Raw genomic sequence first — 21313 nt, 5'->3', positions numbered from 1 at the left:
GTCCGCTCGCTGGAAAGAAGCAGACCCGCCAAGATGTGGCTAGCGCGTTTCCTAGCGGTCTATAGTTATGAAACCGCTATATTTGAAACAAGAGGAGTCAAATCTAGGGCGCGCGGGGAAGCACTCTGGCGTCCAATTGCGAACTGGAAAGCTGGCATTATTCCTAGTGGTATTGGTTGATCCAAAATGTATGTATTTATTTCTTATATCCTAAGTGCTTAGTGTTGTACCTGAGTTTATTCTGTCTAAATTAATGCTTCTTCTTTTGTTTGATCAACTGTTCAGCTTGTATCACCTGCTGTATGATTTATTTACGTTATGTTACTCTGTTATTTTTGTAAAGTGACTCTTGCTTTTCCTGGTAAAAAACAATAATAAAAAAAAACAAAGATAGATAAAAGCAACCAACATAAACAAACCTATACTAAGCACAAAGTTATTATCCTCTTAAAATGATCATCATAAAAGTGCATTAATACAGTCAATTCCATAATAATATTAAAAGGTTTACACAGTGATTAAAATACAGGTATTAACTAAAGTACAATATATTAGCACAATCACTATTATAGCAGCATTTAACTAAAGTGACAGGTGTTAGCAGTAGGAAATACAAGTATAAATCCATTTTTTTGCTGTTTTCCATTTGCAAGCTATAATAAAGTGCAGTGTGCATAACTGTAGTAAATTATACTAATGGACCCTTCAACTGGCATACATTTTGATTCAAACAATACTTAAAATAAGTTTCTTTAAGTATTTTATATCACGAAAAATGGTTATTTACTTGTTCTTCGTCTTTGAGTTTCGTCTCAGCAATAATGATGAACTTAACAAAGTGATAAGTTTTATATTTGCCCCACTCAAACAGGTAATAATCGCTTGCCTGCATGTTCTAATTCCTAATTCGTTAAAAATTGGTGTTCGAGGCATGTGGGCTGCTGAATTTATATCTATGCATAGATCGCCGCCTAGTGTTGGGTCCGGATGATTGCACATTGTTGCCCTGGAAGAGTCTTCTAAGTATCACGAGATAGGTGGCTCCTCCCCTGGACTACAGTGCGCATGGGCATCCCCTCCATGCTCAGATTGTTTTTTTCCGCCATTGGGTTCGGATGTACTTTTGTAACTCACGTTTGGAATCGATATAAACTCTTCTTTTTCGAGGCCAAAAGGCCTTAGGGGCGTCGGTATTGTCTCCGTTCGGTGCCTTGTACTGTTCTAGTTCTTCGAGACGGAAGTCTAAGGTCGCTTGCCTTTCGACACTAAAGGCCCCGTCGACGATGGAACGGAGCCCGTTTAAACTGTGCCCCGTTTGCAACTCCAAATACCCTCACATAGATGTCCACCCAGTGTGCAATAAATGTCTCTCACCGGACCACGACGAGGCCAGCTGCATGGCCTGTTTCCGCTTCAGATCGAAGAAAACTTTTCGCCTTCGCCGTGCTGCACGACAGTCGGCGCGGGAATCAGCGCCCGATCCAGAAAACATCTTCGGAGCTGACGACGAGGAAGGTGTCGAAGAGGAGGATCCTGATAGACAGTCAGATCCCGCATCGGGGCGAGACTCCAACTACGATGAGGACGAAGAAGAATTCAACGTCCTTGATGAAGACATCGTCGAGGTAGGAGACGACGCGCAACCCATCGGAGCCGTCGATGACGACTCAGGCGATGAACAAAGCCCAACCGCAGTAGCGGGGCCCAATAAAAACACTCACACAGCTCAGGTCGAGGCATCGCCGGAAGGCCTTAGTCAAGATCTTCATACACGTTCTACAGCCCCGCTTCAAGGCCCTTCAGAACCAGAGAAGCAGGCAGTCCGTCATGATACAACAGGAAAAGAACCATATAATACGAGGACATTAAGTTAATGCCTCTGGTTCTACAATTTAAAGATTTATCACAACCAGAGAAGTGAGCAGTCCTTTGCGGATTATTAGAGAAACGGAATCTAACTCTGCAAGGACAAGACTTAGGCGCCTCTGGATTTTAACATTGTAAAGAAGATCAGCAATACATTATGGGCACAACAATTCTGAACTGACTGTATGACTAGGTACCTATATTAACAGGAGCACCATATCGGAGACACGACCCAGAGATACAGTTTTAATAATTGGCTTCCAGATATTGGAATAATTGAGAAATCCAATCTAACCCCTATATACGGACTCCAAGGGCAATTATATTGACCCCAACACCTCGACAGAAACTAAAAGGTGTCTTGATAAAGGTGGACAATAATTAGGAAAACCACCGAAACGCGTCGACGCTTCACCCAGTATAATTCAGGATCTCGACATCTTTGCTGATATATTGTATTATAGTACATATAGCTTAGGTGTTTACAATAGAGTCCGAATATACAATAAGTATTGCACACATTTTATGTCTTACAGTTTTTTTTCTGTCCTTGTGATTCAATCTTGCTGGCCGAAATTGAATGTCAAAAAAACCTTTTATCATTTTATTTGTTGAGTGGGTTCCACCTTGGACCACTTTCCTTTTAACATTTGTATATTCCAATAAATTGTAAGAATTATTTATATATACTTGTATTGTGTTACTGTTTTTCCTTGACCCTTTGGCTTCTTTTAATTATTCACATTCAAGGGAATACTTTTAGTTCACTGGTTAGTCAAACCCTATTTCCCTTGACTTCATTTAAGGGGTACCTCTCGTATTTACCCCCTAGATATAAATGTCAGCAGCCCTACATGCCAAGAACAAATGCATACTGGTAAGTAGCATATTCCGCTGCTGCTGTGCAGCATGGTTGAAAGTTAAAAAATAAGTGTAAAACAAGCATTGGCATAGCCAATAGGTCTCGCTTGTGGGACCTTATAAGTATTTATTTTTGCAGCACAATATCCTTGGTGCAAGAAGGATATTGTGCTGCAAAACTAAATACTTATAAGGTCCCACAAGCGAGACCTATTGGCTATGTCAATGCTTGTTTTAAATTGGGTAAGCACAGTGATTGCAACAGTCCTAGTGTTCAAAGGGAAGATGTTTACGCATGGAAACATGAAGGCAGGAAAGTTAGAGAAAGAGGGGTGAGGGGTGGCGAGGTCTGGCAGGGAACAGATGGCCTGGCCGTGAAGCAGGGGGCGGGGCAGCGCTGGGGAAGCCTGTGGGACGGTGATTGATGCCTTTGATGTGGGGAGGGAGGAGAGCCTTTTGAGAGCAGATGTCTGGGAGGTGTGGGAGGAGTGCCTGATGCGCGTTCACGTGGTTCACGTGAACTGCATGAAAACGCCATGAAAACGCCAGCAAAAAGCTGGTGGTTTCATGATGTTTTCGCTACTTGAATTCTCGCTCCGCTCGATGCGCATGCGTGCATCGATAGGTCGCGAGACCTAAAAAAAAGCATGCTGACATGGCTAGCACTGACTGCGAGAGCCCCCCCTACCCTGCACACCTTCAGGAAAAGCCTAAAGACCTGGCTCTTCGCCTAAGGCGAATCTGCAACCCTCCCCCCCATCTCCCCCCCCCATCAGCGCCTTGAGACCCTCACGGGTGAGTAGCGAGCTTTAAAATTCCCTGATAATTGATTGATTATCGTGACGGCACTGAGAAAACGAACAGGGAGCATTGTGGCAGGCGAGTCGAGAATACAGGCACAAGCCAGAACTGCCCCCTTTCACCATTTCTATTTGCTGTGGTGGTTGCGCCATTGGCAAGGTTATTGTGCAGGAACATGGATTATTGTGGCTAATGGCTGGCCCACCCTGAACCTAACGTGTCCCTCTATGCTGATGATGTGTTGCTTTATTTTAAGACCTCACAGAATGTTGTTCCCAGGATCCTAATTGAAATGTTCTCTATTTTGGTGCAGCGCGTAACCATGGAATACATGTGTGCGTGGCTCTGTCTGTGTGCGTGGCTCTGTCTGTGTGCGTGGCTCTGTCTGTGTGCGTGGCTCTGTCTGTGTGCGTGGCTCTGTCTGTGTGCGTGGCTCTGTCTGTGTGCGTGGCTCTGTCTGTGTGCGTGGCTCTGTCTGTGTGCGTGGCTCTGTCTGTGTGCGTGGCTCTGTCTGTGTGCGTGGCTCTGTCTGTGTGCGTGGCTCTGTCTGTGTGCGTGGCTCTGTCTGTGTGCGTGGCTCTGTCTGTGTGCGTGGCTCTGTCTGTGTGTGTGGCTCTGTGTGTGTGTGTGTGTGTGGCTCTGTGTGTGTGTGTGTGTGTGGCTCTGTGTGTGTGTGTGTGTGTGGCTCTGTCTGTGTGTGTGTGTGTGTGTGTGTGGCTCTGTCTGTGTGTGTGTGTGTGTGTGGCTCTGTCTGTGTGTGTGTGTGTGTGTGTGGCTCTGTCTGTGTGTGTGTGTGTGTGTGTGGCTCTGTCTGTGTGTGTGTGTGTGGCTCTGTCTGTGTGTGTGTGTGTGCCTCTGTGTGTGTGTGTGTGTGGCGCTGTGTGTGTGTGTCGCTGTCTGTGTGTGTGTGTGGCGCCGTCTGCGTGTGGCGCCGTCTGTGTGTGGCGCCGTCTGTGTGTGGCGCCGTCTGTGTGTGGCGCCGTCTGTGTGTGGCGCCGTCTGTGTGTGGCGCCGTCTGTGTGTGGCGCCGTCTGTGTGTGGCGCCGTCTGTGTGTGGCGCCGTCTGTGTGTGGCGCTGTCTGTGTGTGGCGCTGTCTGTGTGTGGCGCTGTCTGTGTGTGTGGCGCTGTCTGTGTGTGTGGCGCTGTGTGTGTGTGTGGCTCTGTGTGTGTGTGTGTGGCTCTGTGTGTGTGTGTGTGGCTCTGTGTGTGTGTGTGTGTGTGTGGCTCTGTGTGTGTGTGTGTGGCTCTGTGTGTGTGTGTGGCTCTGTGTGTGTGTGTGGCTCTGTGTGTGTGTGTGTGGCTCTGTGTGTGTGTATGTGTGGGGCTCTGTGTGTGTGTGTGTGGGGGGCTCTGTGTGTGTGTGTGTGTGTGTGGCTCTGTGTGTGTGTGTGGCTCTGTGTGTGTGTGTTTCTGTGTGTGTGGGGGGGCTCTGTCTCTCTGTGTGTGGCTCTGTCTGTGTGTGTGTGTCTGTATGTTGGGCTCTGTGTGGGTAGCTTTTTTTTGTAGGTGAGTCTGTGTGAGGGGGGCTCTGTGTGGGTGGCTTTGTGTGTGACTCAATGTGAATGACTGTGGGTGGCTCAGTGTGGGTGGCTCTGCATGTGTGTGTGGGTGGCTCAGTGTATGTGGCTCTGTGTGTGGGTGCAAATGCAATAGGTCTCGCATTTGCGAGAGATTAAGCTATTGGCATTGTAAATGACAATGCCATTTATTTATATTTTAAAAACAAAAACATAAATAAAAATGTCATGAGCAATGCCAATAGCTCTAACTTTAACAATGCCAAGACCATTGCATTGTAAATGCTTGTTATCACTTAGTTGTGTAAAACCGATTCTTTAGCCTTAGAATGTTTGTGGCCTTTTCTATTCATGCCTCAGAACCTTTCTTAGCACTTTGTAGGCATTATCGGATTGATTTTTTTCAACTTCATCTATTTGGTAATGATCATCAAATTCTAAATGTTGTATTAAACATCGCACGTCGAAAATAATGTTAATATACAAGAACTAAGCTATATTTTACTACTAAACAGGCAGCCACAATTGCATTTACCTTGCTGGCAATAGGGTCATGATTTGAATGGTTTAGACGGTGCAGTAGCAAAAGTTGTCAGATCTCCTCTAAATGCATACTATTGCTATATTTCACTACTCAACAGGCAGTACCATTTGCAGTTACCTTGCAGTTAAAAGGGACTTGATTTGAATAGAGAAGCAGGTGCAGTGGCACCAGGCCCAAAGGTTGTCAGAACTCCTCTAAGCACTTAATATTGCTATATTTTACTACTATACAGGCAGTCACAATTGCATTTACTTTGCAGGTGAAGGGCTTGATGTAAATGGTGCAGCCGGTGCAGTGGCACTGGGCCCACATATTATCCGAACTCCTCTAGTCACCTATATTTTACTACAAAACAGGTAGCCACAAGTGCATTTATCTATCAAGTGCTGGGTCCTGATTTCAATAGTACAGCAGGTGCTGTGGCACCGGGACCAAAAGCTCCAGGCACCCCACTAAGCACAGATTATTACTGTAGGAGAGTATGGTCTGCTATCCTATGGTCACCCCAAATTTTTGCTTTTTGCTTCACTGGTTTATGACTTAATGTGGCTGTGGGCCTGCTAATCAGACCCACAGCCTGCTGTTCTCTCTCTAAATTGTTACCCATGTACTTTAGGTGCATAACGAAATTGGAACTGGTTCACCTTATTGGCCCCTGTAACAGTGTACCCAGGTACCCAGGGCATAGGTGCTTCCAAGGCCTACCAGGGGCTGTAGCACGTATTGTGCCACCCCTGGCCTGGCCTCCATATTTGACACAACTGGCTGATCACTCAGCTGGGGTAAGTCGGTGTAACCACCCCTTACTTAGGTGTAGTATGCCTATACCTAACCTAAAATGGACACATATGTTCCTATCAGTCACTCCTATGGAAGGCCTCATCAATCCTGGAGGCAGAGTGCTTGGAAATATGTGAGATGGTGCTCTGGCATGAGCTGAGCCTGTCTGCAGCTTTCGGAACCATGTCCTTTAGCTGTTTCATGATACTGCCATACCATATACTCTTAAGTGCATTATAATCCTCGCGGTTAAATGCTATCTTGGGTTTGGCTTTATCAAAACATGTCGAGTAAGGTGTCATACGAATTGGAATACTACCCCCTCGCCAGTTCTGGCGACGGGGGTAGCATTCCACCCTTCTAGAGGGACACGACATGTACCTAACCTGAACCCCGGTTAAAGTTAAACTGAGCCTTAGCATCACAAAATGGATGCTGCCACCACAGACACAAGTCTGACCTCCTGTTGCTGGGAGTCCTTCCAGCGAGGGCAGCTTGGAGAAAGGGTTTCCTGCCTTGGGAGGTGCTAGCACCACCCCAGACAGGATTTTGTGTATTGGGTAGGACAGGGCTGAATAGAATCAGACATGCCTGGGGCACACAAGGTGTCCCTGTGCATAGGCCAGTTCAAACCGGTGCTGGGGCCTTCCAGCCCCAGTCCTGGCGCGAAACTGGACAAAGGAAAGGGGGTGTAACGACTCCCCTTCCTGGTCCCACCCAGAGGAGGGACCTAGTAGGTGATCCGGCCCCCCAGATTCGAATAAGAGTGGGAGCTGTGTCCTGAGACTTCAGATCATCCTGAATCAACTTGAAACTAAGACGACGACTGGACTTCGACATTCTGCTGCACAGAAGACTGAAGAGCATCTCCCTTGTGGCCTAGGAGTGGCCACCCTGTGAACACAGGCACCATCCAGCAACTCGACGTCTGCTTTGCCGCCGCCTCCCGCCCGAGCCCAGAGCCTGACAAGACCCAGACTCCCAGACTTCTCACAGCCCGATCCACAGTCCCTGCAAAGAAGGGACCTGTGGAGGCACCGAGAGACGTGGGACCGGACCTCTTGAAAGACCCCCGAGAAGCTGACTGCGCAGTATCCGAGGCACCCTCGACACTGTGCTTTCGGGTTTGAGAAGCCCCAACCTTGAGCAGCCCTTGCACCGAAGATCAGCCCCCCAGCATCTCCACGATCTGCGTGGGGCCCTTTTGCACCGTGCCACTCGACACGCCATCCCGGCCACTCGCCACGTGGCTAGCGGCCATCTTGGCGACGAACTACACCGCTGGTCTGGTTGCTCCAGACTGGCCCTTGCTCCCCTGAAAAGGAGCAGCTGCTCTGACCTTGCTGGTCCGAGTGAGAAGCTTGAATCACTTCCTGCGTGGCTTGCTTTAGCCAAGGCCTGTTTGCTCCAATCAAGTTGCCGACACCGCCATCAGCGAGAGCCTTCGTGGGACAGCTCGTGACTAACGCCTGGACGTCCTTGACCTCTTCGTGTCCACGTGGCTGCAGAGACAATCTTCACGACATCGCCTGTTTGCACCCGACATAGCCTGGTTCCTTCCTGGTTCCACGGTAGTCACTGGCTAGTGACTTTGAACATTGTCCCTCTGCTTTCAGGTCTTCACCTCTTCAGATCCACCCTTGGATCCACCGGAACTCTTCACATCGAGCCGCCTGCAGCATCTTCAGCTCCAAGCACCATCGACCTGCGTGACGAAACCCGACACTACTTCGACCCTGTGCACCCGCTTCCTGTGGGTGAGGTAACTCAGCAACGCCGGTGTTCCCACACTGGTACACACCTCTAGTGTCTGTGTCTAAAGTTTCATCCTTCTAGGTCACTCGGAAGGTTCCTTAATAACTAACTTTGTAACTTTTACGCACCATTGACATTGCATTGGTATTGCGTGCACTTTCCGCACTGCACCAGAGTCCCGCGGGCCTTTCCCAAATTCTTCACTGCTAGTCCCGAACAGCTCCAGCGATGCCCTAGGCCTCTTCACTTTCCCCATAGTGGTTCTCATACCACTATTTTAGTATATGGTTTAGGTGGCCCCTAGGGCTCATCCATAATTGTGCAACTTTGGTATATTTAAACTGTGTTTTGTTTTAACGCATTTGCTTCTGTGCTCATAAAGAGTATTGGGGATATTTGTAGAAATAAATCTATATATATTTTCAATATATATCTGCGTGGTGTCCTTTCATTTGGTATTCAAGGGGATTGTGTATGGTAAAACAGCTTGCTTCACATGCCTTTACAGAGTTTAGCCTAAGACTGCTTAGTCCATGCTACCCCTAGGATAGCTTGTCTATAAGGTTGACTTTACAACCTGCACCAAGGGGGTTGCTTGGCATGGTACAAGGTGATCACTAGAACTAGTGAGCATCATATACCAGGCCAACTTCTCACAATTACCATATTTTGCAACTAAGCAGGCAGTCATAAGTGCAGTTATCTTGAAAGTCATTAGGGTCATGATTTGAATGGTGCAGCAGGTGCAGTGGCACCGGGCCCACATGTCGTCAGAACTCCTCTAAACACATAATATTGCTATATTTGACTACTAAACAGGCAGTCACAATTGCAGTTAAAAGGGATTTGATTTGAATGGTGTAGCAGGTACAGTGGCACTGGAGCCAAAAGCTGTAGGTACCCTCTAAATCCAGATTATTGCTACATTTTACTACTAAACAAGACGGTCACAAGTGCATTTATCTAGCAGGCAATAGGGTCGTGATTTGAATGGTGCAGCAGCATCAGGACCAACCGTTTAGGCACCCCACTAAACACCTAATATTGCTGTGTTTTAGTACTATCAGGCAGTCACAAGTACAGTTACCTTGCAGACAACAGGGTCATGATTTGAATGGTACTGTGGCACCGGGCCCAACATTTGTCATGACATCCTCGAACCCCTAATATTGCTAAATCTTACTACTATACAGGCAGACACAATTTCAGTTATCTTGCAGTTAAAAGCTAAGCTTTACTACTAAACAGTCAGACTCGTGTGCAGTTATCTAGCTGGCACTGGGGTCATGATTTCAATGGTGGTGCAGTGGCACCGGGCCCAAATGTTATCATAACTCCTCTAACCACATAATGTTGCTGTTACTCATACTGTGCCACTAGTAACGGCACAATATATTGCCTTTATGCACATGAGCAAGTCGTAACACTTTAACAGACTTTCTTGTGGCTTAAATTGTACAACTACTCAGTGAGCTACAACTTACAACAATAAACTGCTTATTAATAATCACATAGGCGCAATCTAATGCATTTAACAATGTTTGTTTAAATTAGATTGTGAGGTTGATGCTGATCTCACTGATATGGATGGCAGGAATTTAAGCACCATGGGTGGTGACATAAACCCCTGGTTGTGAGCTCACTGGCAACTCTGTCGACCTCCGTAATCAACAGTAGTCTTGACTCAATACAGGTCCACGATAATAGCTGTGGTTAAGTTGATCGCTATCTCTCTCTCCAGGACTCAACCAAGAAGGCATTTACCATTGTGACCCTAGATGCTCTCCAATAACTTGAAGTTATGACTAAAGATACACCTAAGCCTGGAGATCATCAAGCTGATGTGTTTCTCAGACTGGTGAGCCCAGGCAGCCAGTGGGGGGGTCACATACTGCCCAAAGCATTGCTAGTGATCAGAGCACGGATGACAGTCCACTGGTCATCCCAGTCCTTGCAGCTACAGCTGCAATTGCTAAACCTACAACTCTATCGTTGTGGTCTTGCTGGCTCCGACCCAGGATATTAACCTATAACTGATAGAGCTGAAAAGAATTGCTGATTCTCTTTACAAGAATCATTCAGCTGCAGAGTCTAAACTAAAATCATTGCCCGAGTTGGTTGGAAGCATTCCTGAACACTTAAGAGCTGCTATTCCCGAAGAGCTCACTCTTACAAACAAAGCTGGAAAATTGATGTTTTACATCAGCAACAAGCACTAAGGAGCCTTTCTTGGCACAGGTTCATCCATTGACCTCTGTTGATCCATGCTTGCTAATCGAAACTGCCCATATGCTAGGTAACACGTGCCAAGGTCATGCAAGTAGGAGACAATGTTGTTCCATTTGAGCCAGAAGTCCTAATCCTGAATACCCAATGAAGTTGAGACGGTGCCAATAATTTACCAATGGCAGATGACTTTGTAGTGATTTATAATAAAAAGAAGCTGAGGAAACTTTGCCAGTTGAAGAGACCCAGCCAGATACTTCAAGCCACAAGGGAACCTAATTTGCCCCATCTGGTAAATCCTTCACCACTTTCGCGGTTTCCATTTTTCAACAAAACGCCCAAAAGTTATCAAATGGCAAATTAACTGGGTATGTGGAATTTCCACTTTTCACTCCTAACCTTTTACCATTAGATATTGTAGCTGCCTCCTCTTTATTAGCTTTTGTTATACCAAAAGGAAATGCAAAAGAGTCGCTCTCGGGAGGTAGACAACATAATTTTTCATATTTAAATCTTTCTCTTGAGGTGATGAATAAACCAGTGTTTAACCCTAAGCATATTATCCCCGGCTTTCAGACTACAGAGCATCCTCTGAGTGATGTGCAGTCTCTCAAATTCACTACAAGGTTGTATGCCGATGGACGTCTTTTTCCTGTGCCCTAATGGTCAAAAGTGGCCAGTTATCATATGGCAATATATTTGAACCCTAATGTGCCTTTGACCAATTTAAACTAGAACTGACCCAAAATTCTCTGAAAAGCCCCATGACATAGAACAGGGGTAATTTTGTTAGTCTTATAGCAGCTTGTGCCCTTTCACCCCACACTCTATCTCCGCACCCTGTGTCCAGTGCTGGTGCAATTACTAGATGATCAGCCGTTCTGAATCACAACACTATCACAGAGTGACACATTTTTAAATCAATTCAATGTTAGTTTGCACCCAGCCATAATAGTATTATTATATTTCAAGTATATACATTATATAGCATAAATCTTTTTCGAAAATATTCTTTGAGTCTGAATGTTTTTTCAGTTCTATTTAATCTTTTATTTTTCTTAGACATCTAAACTTCCATCACAAATTCATTCAAAATAATGAATTACTGGCTGACGCGTTTTGTCTCCATTGGGACTTCATCAAGGCTGCAGATGGCAAATAAATAAAACAAATACAACATCAACTATTAAAAACACAATTACCTTAAAACATCTTGTAAGCATAGTGACTTGTCAATACCTAACACATCTTATCTTAGGAAGTGTGATTAATCTTTAAAAACCAGGTGTTCCAACCATTACACCACTTCCTCACCACATTATCCCATGAGCAAATATACCTAAAAGTACATAATACCAATATTGCAATATTCAAACAAATGCAATCATACCTCACTTTAGATCAACAATATCCCACGTGCAGGTGTGTCCAAAAAGGATATTCCTAAAATTCTTCATTGCAATACAATGTCAGAATGTAATACTTGATTCACAAGATCATAATTCCCTGTGCAATTAGTACTTCTCACAAAATGACATATTGTGTGCAAACTGTTGGAGACTGTCATTCACATATCCACAGGTTGATGTTCATAATATAAATTACATTTGTTTAAAAAAAACATATATTCCGTCTGTCAGTTTCTTGTCTATCAATATTCACAATTATTTACCATTTGTTATAATACCACATTCATTTGTCCATACTTGTAATACAAAAACAACAGTTGATGGACAGAATGCAGAATAATGCCATGCATTCTCCCCAGTACAGAGGTCTGGGCCTAAATCCTTCGTTTTTTTGCCCACCATGCCATTCTACTTTGAACCCAGCGATATGCAAATCAGTCTTCACCCTGTGCCCCATGGGAACAGTCCAGCCCGAACTGCTAAGCCAGGTCCTCCCTGGACTGGAAACAAGCATCGTAGGACAGTTTTCGGGCTTTCAGCCATCATCAGCCAGGATAGCCTGATTCCAGTGGCATGGAGAACACGGGACTCACGTCTGAGCATACCCGTACCACTCGGAGTGACAAATGCAAAAACGACGGTTGATGGGCAGAATGCAGAACAATGTCATACATTCTTCCCAGTACAGAGATCTGGGCCTAAATCCATCATTTTTTTGCTCACCATGACATTCCAGATTGAACCCAGCCATATGCAAATCAGTCTTGACCCTGTGCCCCATGGGAACAGTCCAGCCCGAACTGCCAAGCCATGTCATGAATGTAGCGATACCAAAGGGGATGATGGACGGAGCGTTTGAGCAAATCAAATACTCACCCCCCAGTCAACTGATCTGGGTTTAATCCATCACCAGTCTTTAAATCACTCCACCACCCCAGTTCAGACATGGCCATATGCAAATCAGTCTGACCCTGTACCTCATGAGAACAGTCCAGCCCGAACTGCCAAGCCAGGTCTTCCCTGAACAGGAAATAAGCATCCTGGGACCGGTTTCGGATTCATAATCCTCATCAGCCAGGTTATCTTGAATCCAGTGGTAGTGAGCAAGGGACCCAAGTCTGGGCATACCCTGCCAACTTAGGGCAAACAAAGCGATACCAAAACCATCATCCCCTTTGGTATCACTTTTTTCGCCCTACGTTGGCAGGGTATGCCCAGACGTGGGTCCCCTGCTCACTTTGTCACTGGATTCAAGATAGCCTGGCTGATGAGGGTTATGAACCCGAAAACGGTCCCAGGATGCTTGTTTCCGGTCTAGGGAAGAATTGGCTTGGCAGTTCGGGCTGGACTGTTCCCATGAGGCACAGGGTCAGACTGATTTGCATATGGCCATGTCTGAACTGGGGTGGCTGAGTGGGCTAAAGAATGGTGATGGATTAAACCCAGATCAGTTGGCGCTGCAATGCCCGACTGGCGCCCACAATGGGGCTCTTTACTGGAGATCATATGTTCCAATGCTGTATGTGAAATTTGGGTGTAGGGCTACTCGTGTACATTAGTGTAGAAGCGTGAATGTGTGTGAAATGTGCCTATTACAATAGTCTAAGTAGTCCTTAAATGGAATTTTATTAGGTGAGTCCACTTATTCAATTAAAAATGTGATGGCTATCAAAGACAATGATCTAATAGCTCAGACGGTCACCTGTTTCTTGCCATTTGTATGTTAATGGGCATAGCTATCCCTTGAGTGTCCCGGCGCTGAGAGAGTGAACCAGTGATAGAGCAGTACAGGCACCCACCTGACAGCTGGTTACTGGGGGAAAAGCAGGTTTTTAAACCTCGCCTAAAACTGAGGACATCCTGAGCCTGACGTGAGGCCAGCAGCAGGCTGTTCCAAAGCTGAGAGGCTACCACCTGAAAGGAACGACCACCCAGGCAAGAGAACCTAGGAATCATCGAAAGCTGCTGGCTCGAAGACCTCAAAATTCTAGGTGGAACATAGCGCTGGATTCTGTTTCTCAAGTATGAGGCCCCTATGTTATGGAATGCCTTATAAGCCAGCACCAGGGCTTTGAAAATTGTCCTCTTGCGCTCCGGAAGCCAGTGCAAGGACTTCAGGTGAGTGGTCATGTGTGTCCTGAGGCCCACCATGAGTATGGCTTTTGCCGCAGCATTTTTCACCACCTGTAGTTGACCAAGAAGATAATCAGGGAGGCCCACATACAGAACATTAACATAATCGAGGCGGGATATAATCAATGCTTGGACTACTGTTTTCCTATGGGAAACCGGAAGTAGTGGGAGGAAGTCCCTCAACATTTTAAGTAGGCCAAAACATGTGCTGGCCACTGCTTGGACTTGGGATTTCATGGACATATCCGCGTCCATTTTCACCAGAGGTTCTTCACGGTTGTGGCTGGATTTGCAGGGGGGGGGGGGGGGTTATTCTGTGGCCACCATTTGCGCCATTCCTCACCCGGGTTGTGACCCAAAAAAAAATAATTTCAGATTTTTCAGGACTGCACAACAATTGGTTCACTTTAAACCACTCGAATACCTCTGACAGGCAGATGTTTATCTCGTTCCCATTCAGGGCTTCATCCTTAACGCAGGTGAACAATAACTGTGTATCATCGGCATAAGATATCACCTTAGCGCCGTATTGTTCTGCCAGTCACTAATGTTACCCAGATTGGTTTAGGTAGATTCCTTCATGTAATGTTTTTCTACAAACCGACCCACTTCGGGTAGCGGTAATGCCTCCTTGAGTGGGAGCAGAGTTGACGCTAACCTCGTGAACATCGTAGTGCAGAATCCACAAGATGACCTACCCGATTTCTGCTTCCACGAAAACCCTTGTAAGAAGGCATCTACCTATACCAATCTGGATAACTCGTTTGGAAAATCTTTGGAATCACTCAATCCCAGAACCCAACAACTATGTAGATTACGGATAATTGGTCCTGATGAATTGCCAATAGTTCATTAGTGACTTACAAATGGCAAGAAACATGTTGACCCTCTGAGCGATCATAGGTCATTGTCTCTGATGATAGCCATCACGTTTTTTATTGGACAAATAGACTCCTATTAAAGTTTCACTTGAGGACTACTTAGTCTATTTTAATATGCACTTTTCGCGTATTTAAACTCTTCTACATGAGCAGTCCTACACTCTCACTTCACATATGACGTTATACAAAATATCTCCGGTAAAGAGTTCCCTTGTGGTGCCTGTTGGGCATTTTTAGTGACAGCCTGACAAGGAGCGTGCCCTATGATGAAGCATGACACCCATCTGGGTGTGACCGCTCTTGTTCCTGAGGAATCAGACTCCCCAGTTTATGTGCAACCACATATTTGCTCTTTTTACACCATAAGGAATTGGATCCCCTTTGTTGAAATACTTAAGCCAAAGAGGAGCACATATGCTAAACCTATAAGTGCTCCTGGTTCCTCCTTTTGATGCCCTACAAAACTGGATTTTGAGTGATTAAGCCTGTGTTGAAATTGGCACATGTGCCGAAGAAAACCACAATGGGAAAACTAGGATACGTTGGGTGTCTGGAAGCACAGTAACATCGTGTGGGTCCACAGATGGAAGTTGTCAAATTTTGAAATTGAGGTCACAGTGTCCCTTTGAAAGTACCCATTTTTCCTATGAGGACTCGCTAAACCACGTCTATCTCGGGTATTAATTCCATCTTTGGAAATTGAGGAGTAAGTCTTGGAAGCAGAAGATTATTCAACTCCAGTAGCCCAGAGCACCAGTTCGTAACCATGGGTCCTAGCCTGCACATATGCTACGACTTGTATGAGACTAAGATATCGGTGCTTGATGCCCATAGAGCTAGTTAATAGGTAGCTCCTTCTTTGCTCTGAGCATCCTTGTGCTATCCTCATTGGGTGTAGGAGAGGAGAGACTCTTGAGTTTGTGGCACTGCAAAGAGTAGCCAAGATGCACATGAACATAGGACTTTTGATACGGACAGCTCTCACTAAGTTGCATTTGCGGTAGCCCCTAAGCTATCAGCGGCCAGGTGAAAGTCTGATTTTGATTGTTGTGTAAAGATTCTAAGCTGGAATATTGCTGGTCTACAGAAATCCTGATTGACTTACTAGTATAATTTTTTTGTGTGTCAAATTTGTCTTCCTGCTTATTCAAAGAAACAGGCTTCCAGACAGTTTACAGTATGGGGTATACCACATTTTACTTATTTGCAATAAAGGACGTTAGAGGCCCACTCGGAGCGGCCTACCGGGGTTCATATTAGCTTCATCTGTACTCGAACAGTTTGAGTGGGGTGCTGGCCTTCGGTGACACCACACAAATAGCATAGGAGTAGGCAATGCCAGTATCACTGAGCAAGTGAGTAAAGGAAGATACCTGATTCTCTCCAGGGGGACTTGAGGGGAGAAATCCTTGAAAGGGCGTGGTCAGATTCTCCCGATTCCAGAACATGTTTCCAACTATATTGTTTACTAAGTTCTAGCTTATATAGTTCTGAAAGGATGCATATAATTGCATTCCAGACATCGACATTTTCCGTGACCGTAAGGAGATAGTGTCCTGGATCTTCAAGAATATGGCCTCTTAACCTATTCTGTGACATGTTAACACTCCAGATAGTTAGAAATTACCAGGAATTAGCTCCAGCTGCACACACCTCTAGGTAACAGACCTCAGTAGTTTAAAGGAATGTCTCCATAATACTTCACTCTTGAACGATTTCGAAATACTCTCAAGTATTACAGTTTAGTGTGTTCTTGTCTTTGTAAGATTTTCTTCCAAGTAACTTTTTAAATGATAATCTTGATGTTATTCCTATGTTCCTTATGCGCCGTGGACAGCCTCGAAATAAGACTGAAATGTTCTATTGTTTGGCCAAAATAACTGATTGAAATTGTCATACTTTGCTGTGCACCTCCGTGCCTATGTTGTTTTGTCCAATAGGCTTTTAAAGATTTCATGTGATTTCACTAAGCTCTTCAATCTATTTTCTCACTCTGCAAAAACGAACAAAATAATCAACTAGTTCTCATGATGTTGAGTGTGCTCTTTTGCCATGAAAGCCCTCTGTTCATCCCGAGCAGTGCCTTTTGGTTAGGTGCCACTTGACTCGAATTTTAGCAAGTGGGAGGGTGTATTTAAATGCCCAGACTAGTAGAAGAAAAATCCAGCTCGGTTGTAATACGGTGGAGTACATTCTCCCCGGTTTCTGTCTAATAAAGGTGAAGCGAGGGCATCATGACGTGCTGTCTGTGACACTTTCTGTCTCTCATGGCATCCTGTTTCTTTTTTCAAGGATTGTGTGGATATAGTGGCAGACCTAGCAGTGCCGGATGAGAAGGTGTTCAGCAACATCACAAAGGGGGTCTTACACAGGTGAGTATCAGACCCACCTACAGCGTGAGTGGCATATGGCCCTGTACAGGGCTCCTCTCCATGGAAGTGGACAGAGCAGATGTTGCTTCCTGTTCTTTGGGGTCACGGTACACTGTGGTGGCTGTTGTTTCCCACTTGGATGAGTGCAAGATGGCCCCTTCTGTGAAATCCTTTTACATGGATGCACAGTGCCGCCTTTCCTTTCTCCACCTTTGATGCACGGTGCCACTTTTTCATTTCTCTTGTTCTGGGTGCATTCTGCACCCTGCTGTATTTTTAACCGTTTATGTATTCACAGTACTGTTTGTTTTTTTTTGTAAAAAAATTGCGCCTTGCCCACTTTTCTTTGTTCAGTGTGCGCTTCGTTCCCTCTGGGTAACATTCTTTTACTTTTGCATCATACTGTCTACTGCTGTTCACAGTTCACAGCTCGTTCAGTGTTTTCACACATTAATCTTTTTGCACTCTTCCTGTTTTCCAGGTTGCCTGCAGTCATGGCTCAGAACTTGTCTGTTCCGTTGGCGTTTGCGTGTCTCTTGCATTTAGCGAATGAAAAGGTAAGTGGTCTCATTGGAGGTTTACAGAGGGTAACGTTCTGGACTAGGCTTGACCTTAGAAAGGGAGGTTAGTGGGCGCTGTAGATCCCTTACAACTTGCAGAATTTGAAATGAATATCCAGTAGATGGTGATTTACAAGGTTGGACCAGTCGCTCCGAATTTCTCTGGTGGCCGCTTGCAGAGCAGGATGGGCTGCACTTACGCCTCTCATGGTCTCATTCTAGCCACAGCCTCCTGAAATTAGACTGGTTTGAACATTGTTCCCAGGGCTGATCATGGTTTCCGGTAGGGCCCTGGTGCTGTACCGGTACTACTCAAGCAGTTGTGGTCAGCGGTTTTGTAGAACTAACTCTTCAGTCTGCTGCCTTCTTCTTGCCTCCCATCTATAGGGGAACTGGGGAGTCCATATTCATATATGGTAGCTCCATTGGCACCTATTTGTCCTTGTAAACAAATGTTATGGCGCTAGCCATGCAAATCTCTGATTAGATTATCTTTGAGGTGAAGTTTTTAATCATGATGTTAGATGGCAACAAATCAACTGTTAGTGTAAAGAAGAGGAACCACAGACTCGGAAGTAAAGAGGCACCCTGGGAAAAAACTTTATTTTTCTCACTTTTGAGCCACATATCACTGCACACATACAACCAATTGCTGCTAGCCAAAAACATACTGTCTGCAATAGGTTGTAGAACACCATATCATATTCCATTTTGCCCTTAATTGGTGGAAATCGGAATGCTTTGGGCCACAAGTAAATATTTTACTCCTTAAAATAGCGCTGATTTGCCATTTGTTACTGTAGGAATGAGTGATCTGCACAGTTCAACTTCTTACTCTTAATGTGGTGCCTACTTATGATTGTTAGGGATCTGGTAATCTAATCTTTTAAGGTATGCTTGGCTGAATTTGGGAAATAAAACAAAGTTCTCGAGTGAACAAGCTCATTCCTGTAAGTTCATGAAACATTTTCAAACTTCATCTACCAGAAGGTTACATAGAAATTAAAATTCCAAGAAAAAACCGAGACAGATGTGTTCTAAACAGCGAAACTGATGTGATAGATGTTATCTATGGAAAATTTGAGGCATGTAAAAAAATGGTTTTAAGAGGATGGCTCATCTATTATGTATTTGCGTGTGAAGGAGATTGGCTTTAGAATGTGAGAGTATTGCAAAGGAATTTCATCCCAATGAGACCACCCATTACAGTCTTGGAACACAATACGACACTTTGCTGTTAATGGCCCCTCTTTTTATATCACATTTTTACTTTGGTTCATACCATTTTACTTTCTTAAGTATGGTTTTCAAAACCACGAGCCACTCCTGATCCTTAATTGGATGCTAATAATTGTATTGACAGAATTGTTTGCAAGCCTAGATACCTGCTGAAATTTCAGATCTGTGCTGTTTTACATTAACTGGACGTCTAATGGAGGCCCCTTCCAACTTGACATTTGACCATAGAGCTGAATCGAAGATTATCCTGCAGACTGTTTAGCAAGATTTCGTTTTAGCATGCCTCGACACGTGTTCTGTCGGCAGGCAGGTAACAGACAGGCATACACATAATGCAGTACGCAGGTGGGACTGGAGTCAATACTGTTCATGAAGATCATCCACTACAAGGCCTACAGCGCTACCTATTGTTCCTCACAAAACTTGGCTCTGGGTTGCGGTGTCAGATAGGATGCCCGGGTAATACAGGCAGTGTTTGGAAAGCTATCAACCACCTTAAAATGTTTTACTATTTATGTCTGTACCTATCGCTTGTGATTCACGCAGCCCAAATTTCTTTTACTAATCGGTAACTCTGATGTTTGGTAGGGATTAATGCAACAAACCCAATGATTTGAGAATTGGGCCTGAGTGCTCAGCTGATCTTTGCAATGCGATTTGAATGTCTGAATTGATTTTAGTATTGTTTTGGAGTTCTTGTTGATAAAGGGTTTTGATTAGACAAGCCCCAGAGGCTCGATCCATTTTTTTTCTTCACATTTTGTTAGTGTATCCAAGCCTTTATCCGCATTAAATGGTTATTCAAGTGAGGTGAGTCTGTACTGCACAAGCAGCAATGCCAAAGTTACAAGTATGTGGTGGTCTTCTGGGGACTAGAATTTAGCCTGCTATTTAAAATGGTCAACATTCTGGTCACAAGGTCCCTGGCTACGGATGTCTCTGAACCCTATCTTCTGCCTCTTCCTTGGACCCCATATTTTCTTACAAAGATTGGATATGAAATCTCTCAGCCAGTTTTTCAAAGTCTTTTTATTTCCTCCTTTTCAGAACCTGAAGCTGAGCGGAGTGGAGGACCTCTCAGATGTCCTTGTTACACAAGGGAACTGAGGCACAGTCTTAGCAAAAGAGTGTTTGGCAACATTGTAAAGCTACGAGCGTTGGATGCAGCCAAGATGGAATCTACAGCTCTTAAAGACTATGGAACTCCTCCTGTCAAATGACTCTCACCATCAACTCTGGTCGTCAGTATCCACACCTACTCAGATCATCTGTATACTTTGGAAGCAGTCTCCCACTAAACACTTCATGAAATCTATGTTCACGCCAGATACTGGGAAAGTGTAGAAAGGCTGCCAAATGACGTGCTCATTCTGATTTGCAGCATTTATTTGTGCTTCTAGACATTTCCAGAACAAGGATTTTGCAATCTGCACCTTTGATAACCCTAAATCCTCGATTATGAACACTGATTTTTTTTTGATTTTTTTTTGCAGAACCTAGAAATGAACTGTCCCAAGGGGTACCATGTGAAAGCAGGCCACTCCTTCCGCAACAGTCCCTGCAAATGTCTTGTATTGACGTGCACTCTCAGCCACTTGATATTGTCCTCTGCTGGCACTAGGCCCTGTGGTCTGAAAGCCTTTGAATTGTCTCATATCGGCATCCGTGGACGTCCTGTGTCCATCCTTTGTCGGTCCTGTGTCCTATGGTTCCCCCAGCAGCCCTTGGCATGCCCGATGGCACTACCTGTGGAATCATCATTGTTTTTATGGAGGTAGCAACGGACCTAGGGATGTCCATGGAGACATACCGGGGCTTCTTGGAGATTGGGTAATAAAACTGTGGAATCGTATAAAATACTTTATGAAAAGCTTTCTATTCCTCACCTTTTTTTTTGTTGCCCTCTAGCCTAACATTCAAAGACTGTTTTCTTGTGCAAAAAAGTACTTCTGTCCCTTACACGATTTCTCTGGCTTGTCTCTGCTCTACATCTATAAATGTATTTATGTATTCGAATTTCCTAACTTTTATAAAAGATTTTTACTCGGAGGCAACAAATATTTGTATAAACAGGTTTTATTGTTTTTATTATTTTAACAATTGAAATAAATCAGGAGAACTATCATTTCTTTCAATGGTGCTCTATACAGGCCAGATATCACAAACAGGTGGTAAGTAAAGAATGTTTCTAAGGTGACCTCTGGTGAACTTTCAATTGTTTCCAAAGGGTTCGGTCTACAGGCCTCCAAGAGGTGGGATATGCAGACTCGTTCATTCGAATCATTTAATATATAAATCAAATGCGCTTCGTGCAGATGTGGTGTGAGCATGCACAGTATGTTGGATGTTAATGTACGGAACCCCGGGC

At 44.7% G+C, this 21313-nt stretch overlaps 1 protein-coding gene across 1 annotated transcript in view; it reads left to right on the top strand.

The window, feature by feature from the left end:
- Window positions 1–21070, top strand: part of NCAPH (non-SMC condensin I complex subunit H) — a 394040-nt gene extending 372970 nt beyond the window's left edge. The window contains exons 16-18 of the mRNA XM_078666999.1: window positions 17067–17146; window positions 17628–17703; window positions 19993–21070. Coding sequence (XP_078523125.1) covers window positions 17067–17146; window positions 17628–17703; window positions 19993–20052 — 216 coding nt within the window. The 3' untranslated portion in view covers window positions 20053–21070. The remainder of the gene's footprint in view (window positions 1–17066; window positions 17147–17627; window positions 17704–19992) is intronic.
- The last annotated feature ends 243 nt before the right edge of the window (window positions 21071–21313 follow it).

The sequence above is a fragment of the Lissotriton helveticus genome, chromosome 11, assembly GCF_964261635.1.
Source record: "Lissotriton helveticus chromosome 11, aLisHel1.1, whole genome shotgun sequence".
Classification (NCBI taxonomy): Eukaryota; Metazoa; Chordata; class Amphibia; order Caudata; family Salamandridae; genus Lissotriton; species Lissotriton helveticus.
The sequence above is the reverse complement of the archived record's forward strand: the minus strand, read 5'-3'. Positions and strand labels throughout refer to the sequence as shown.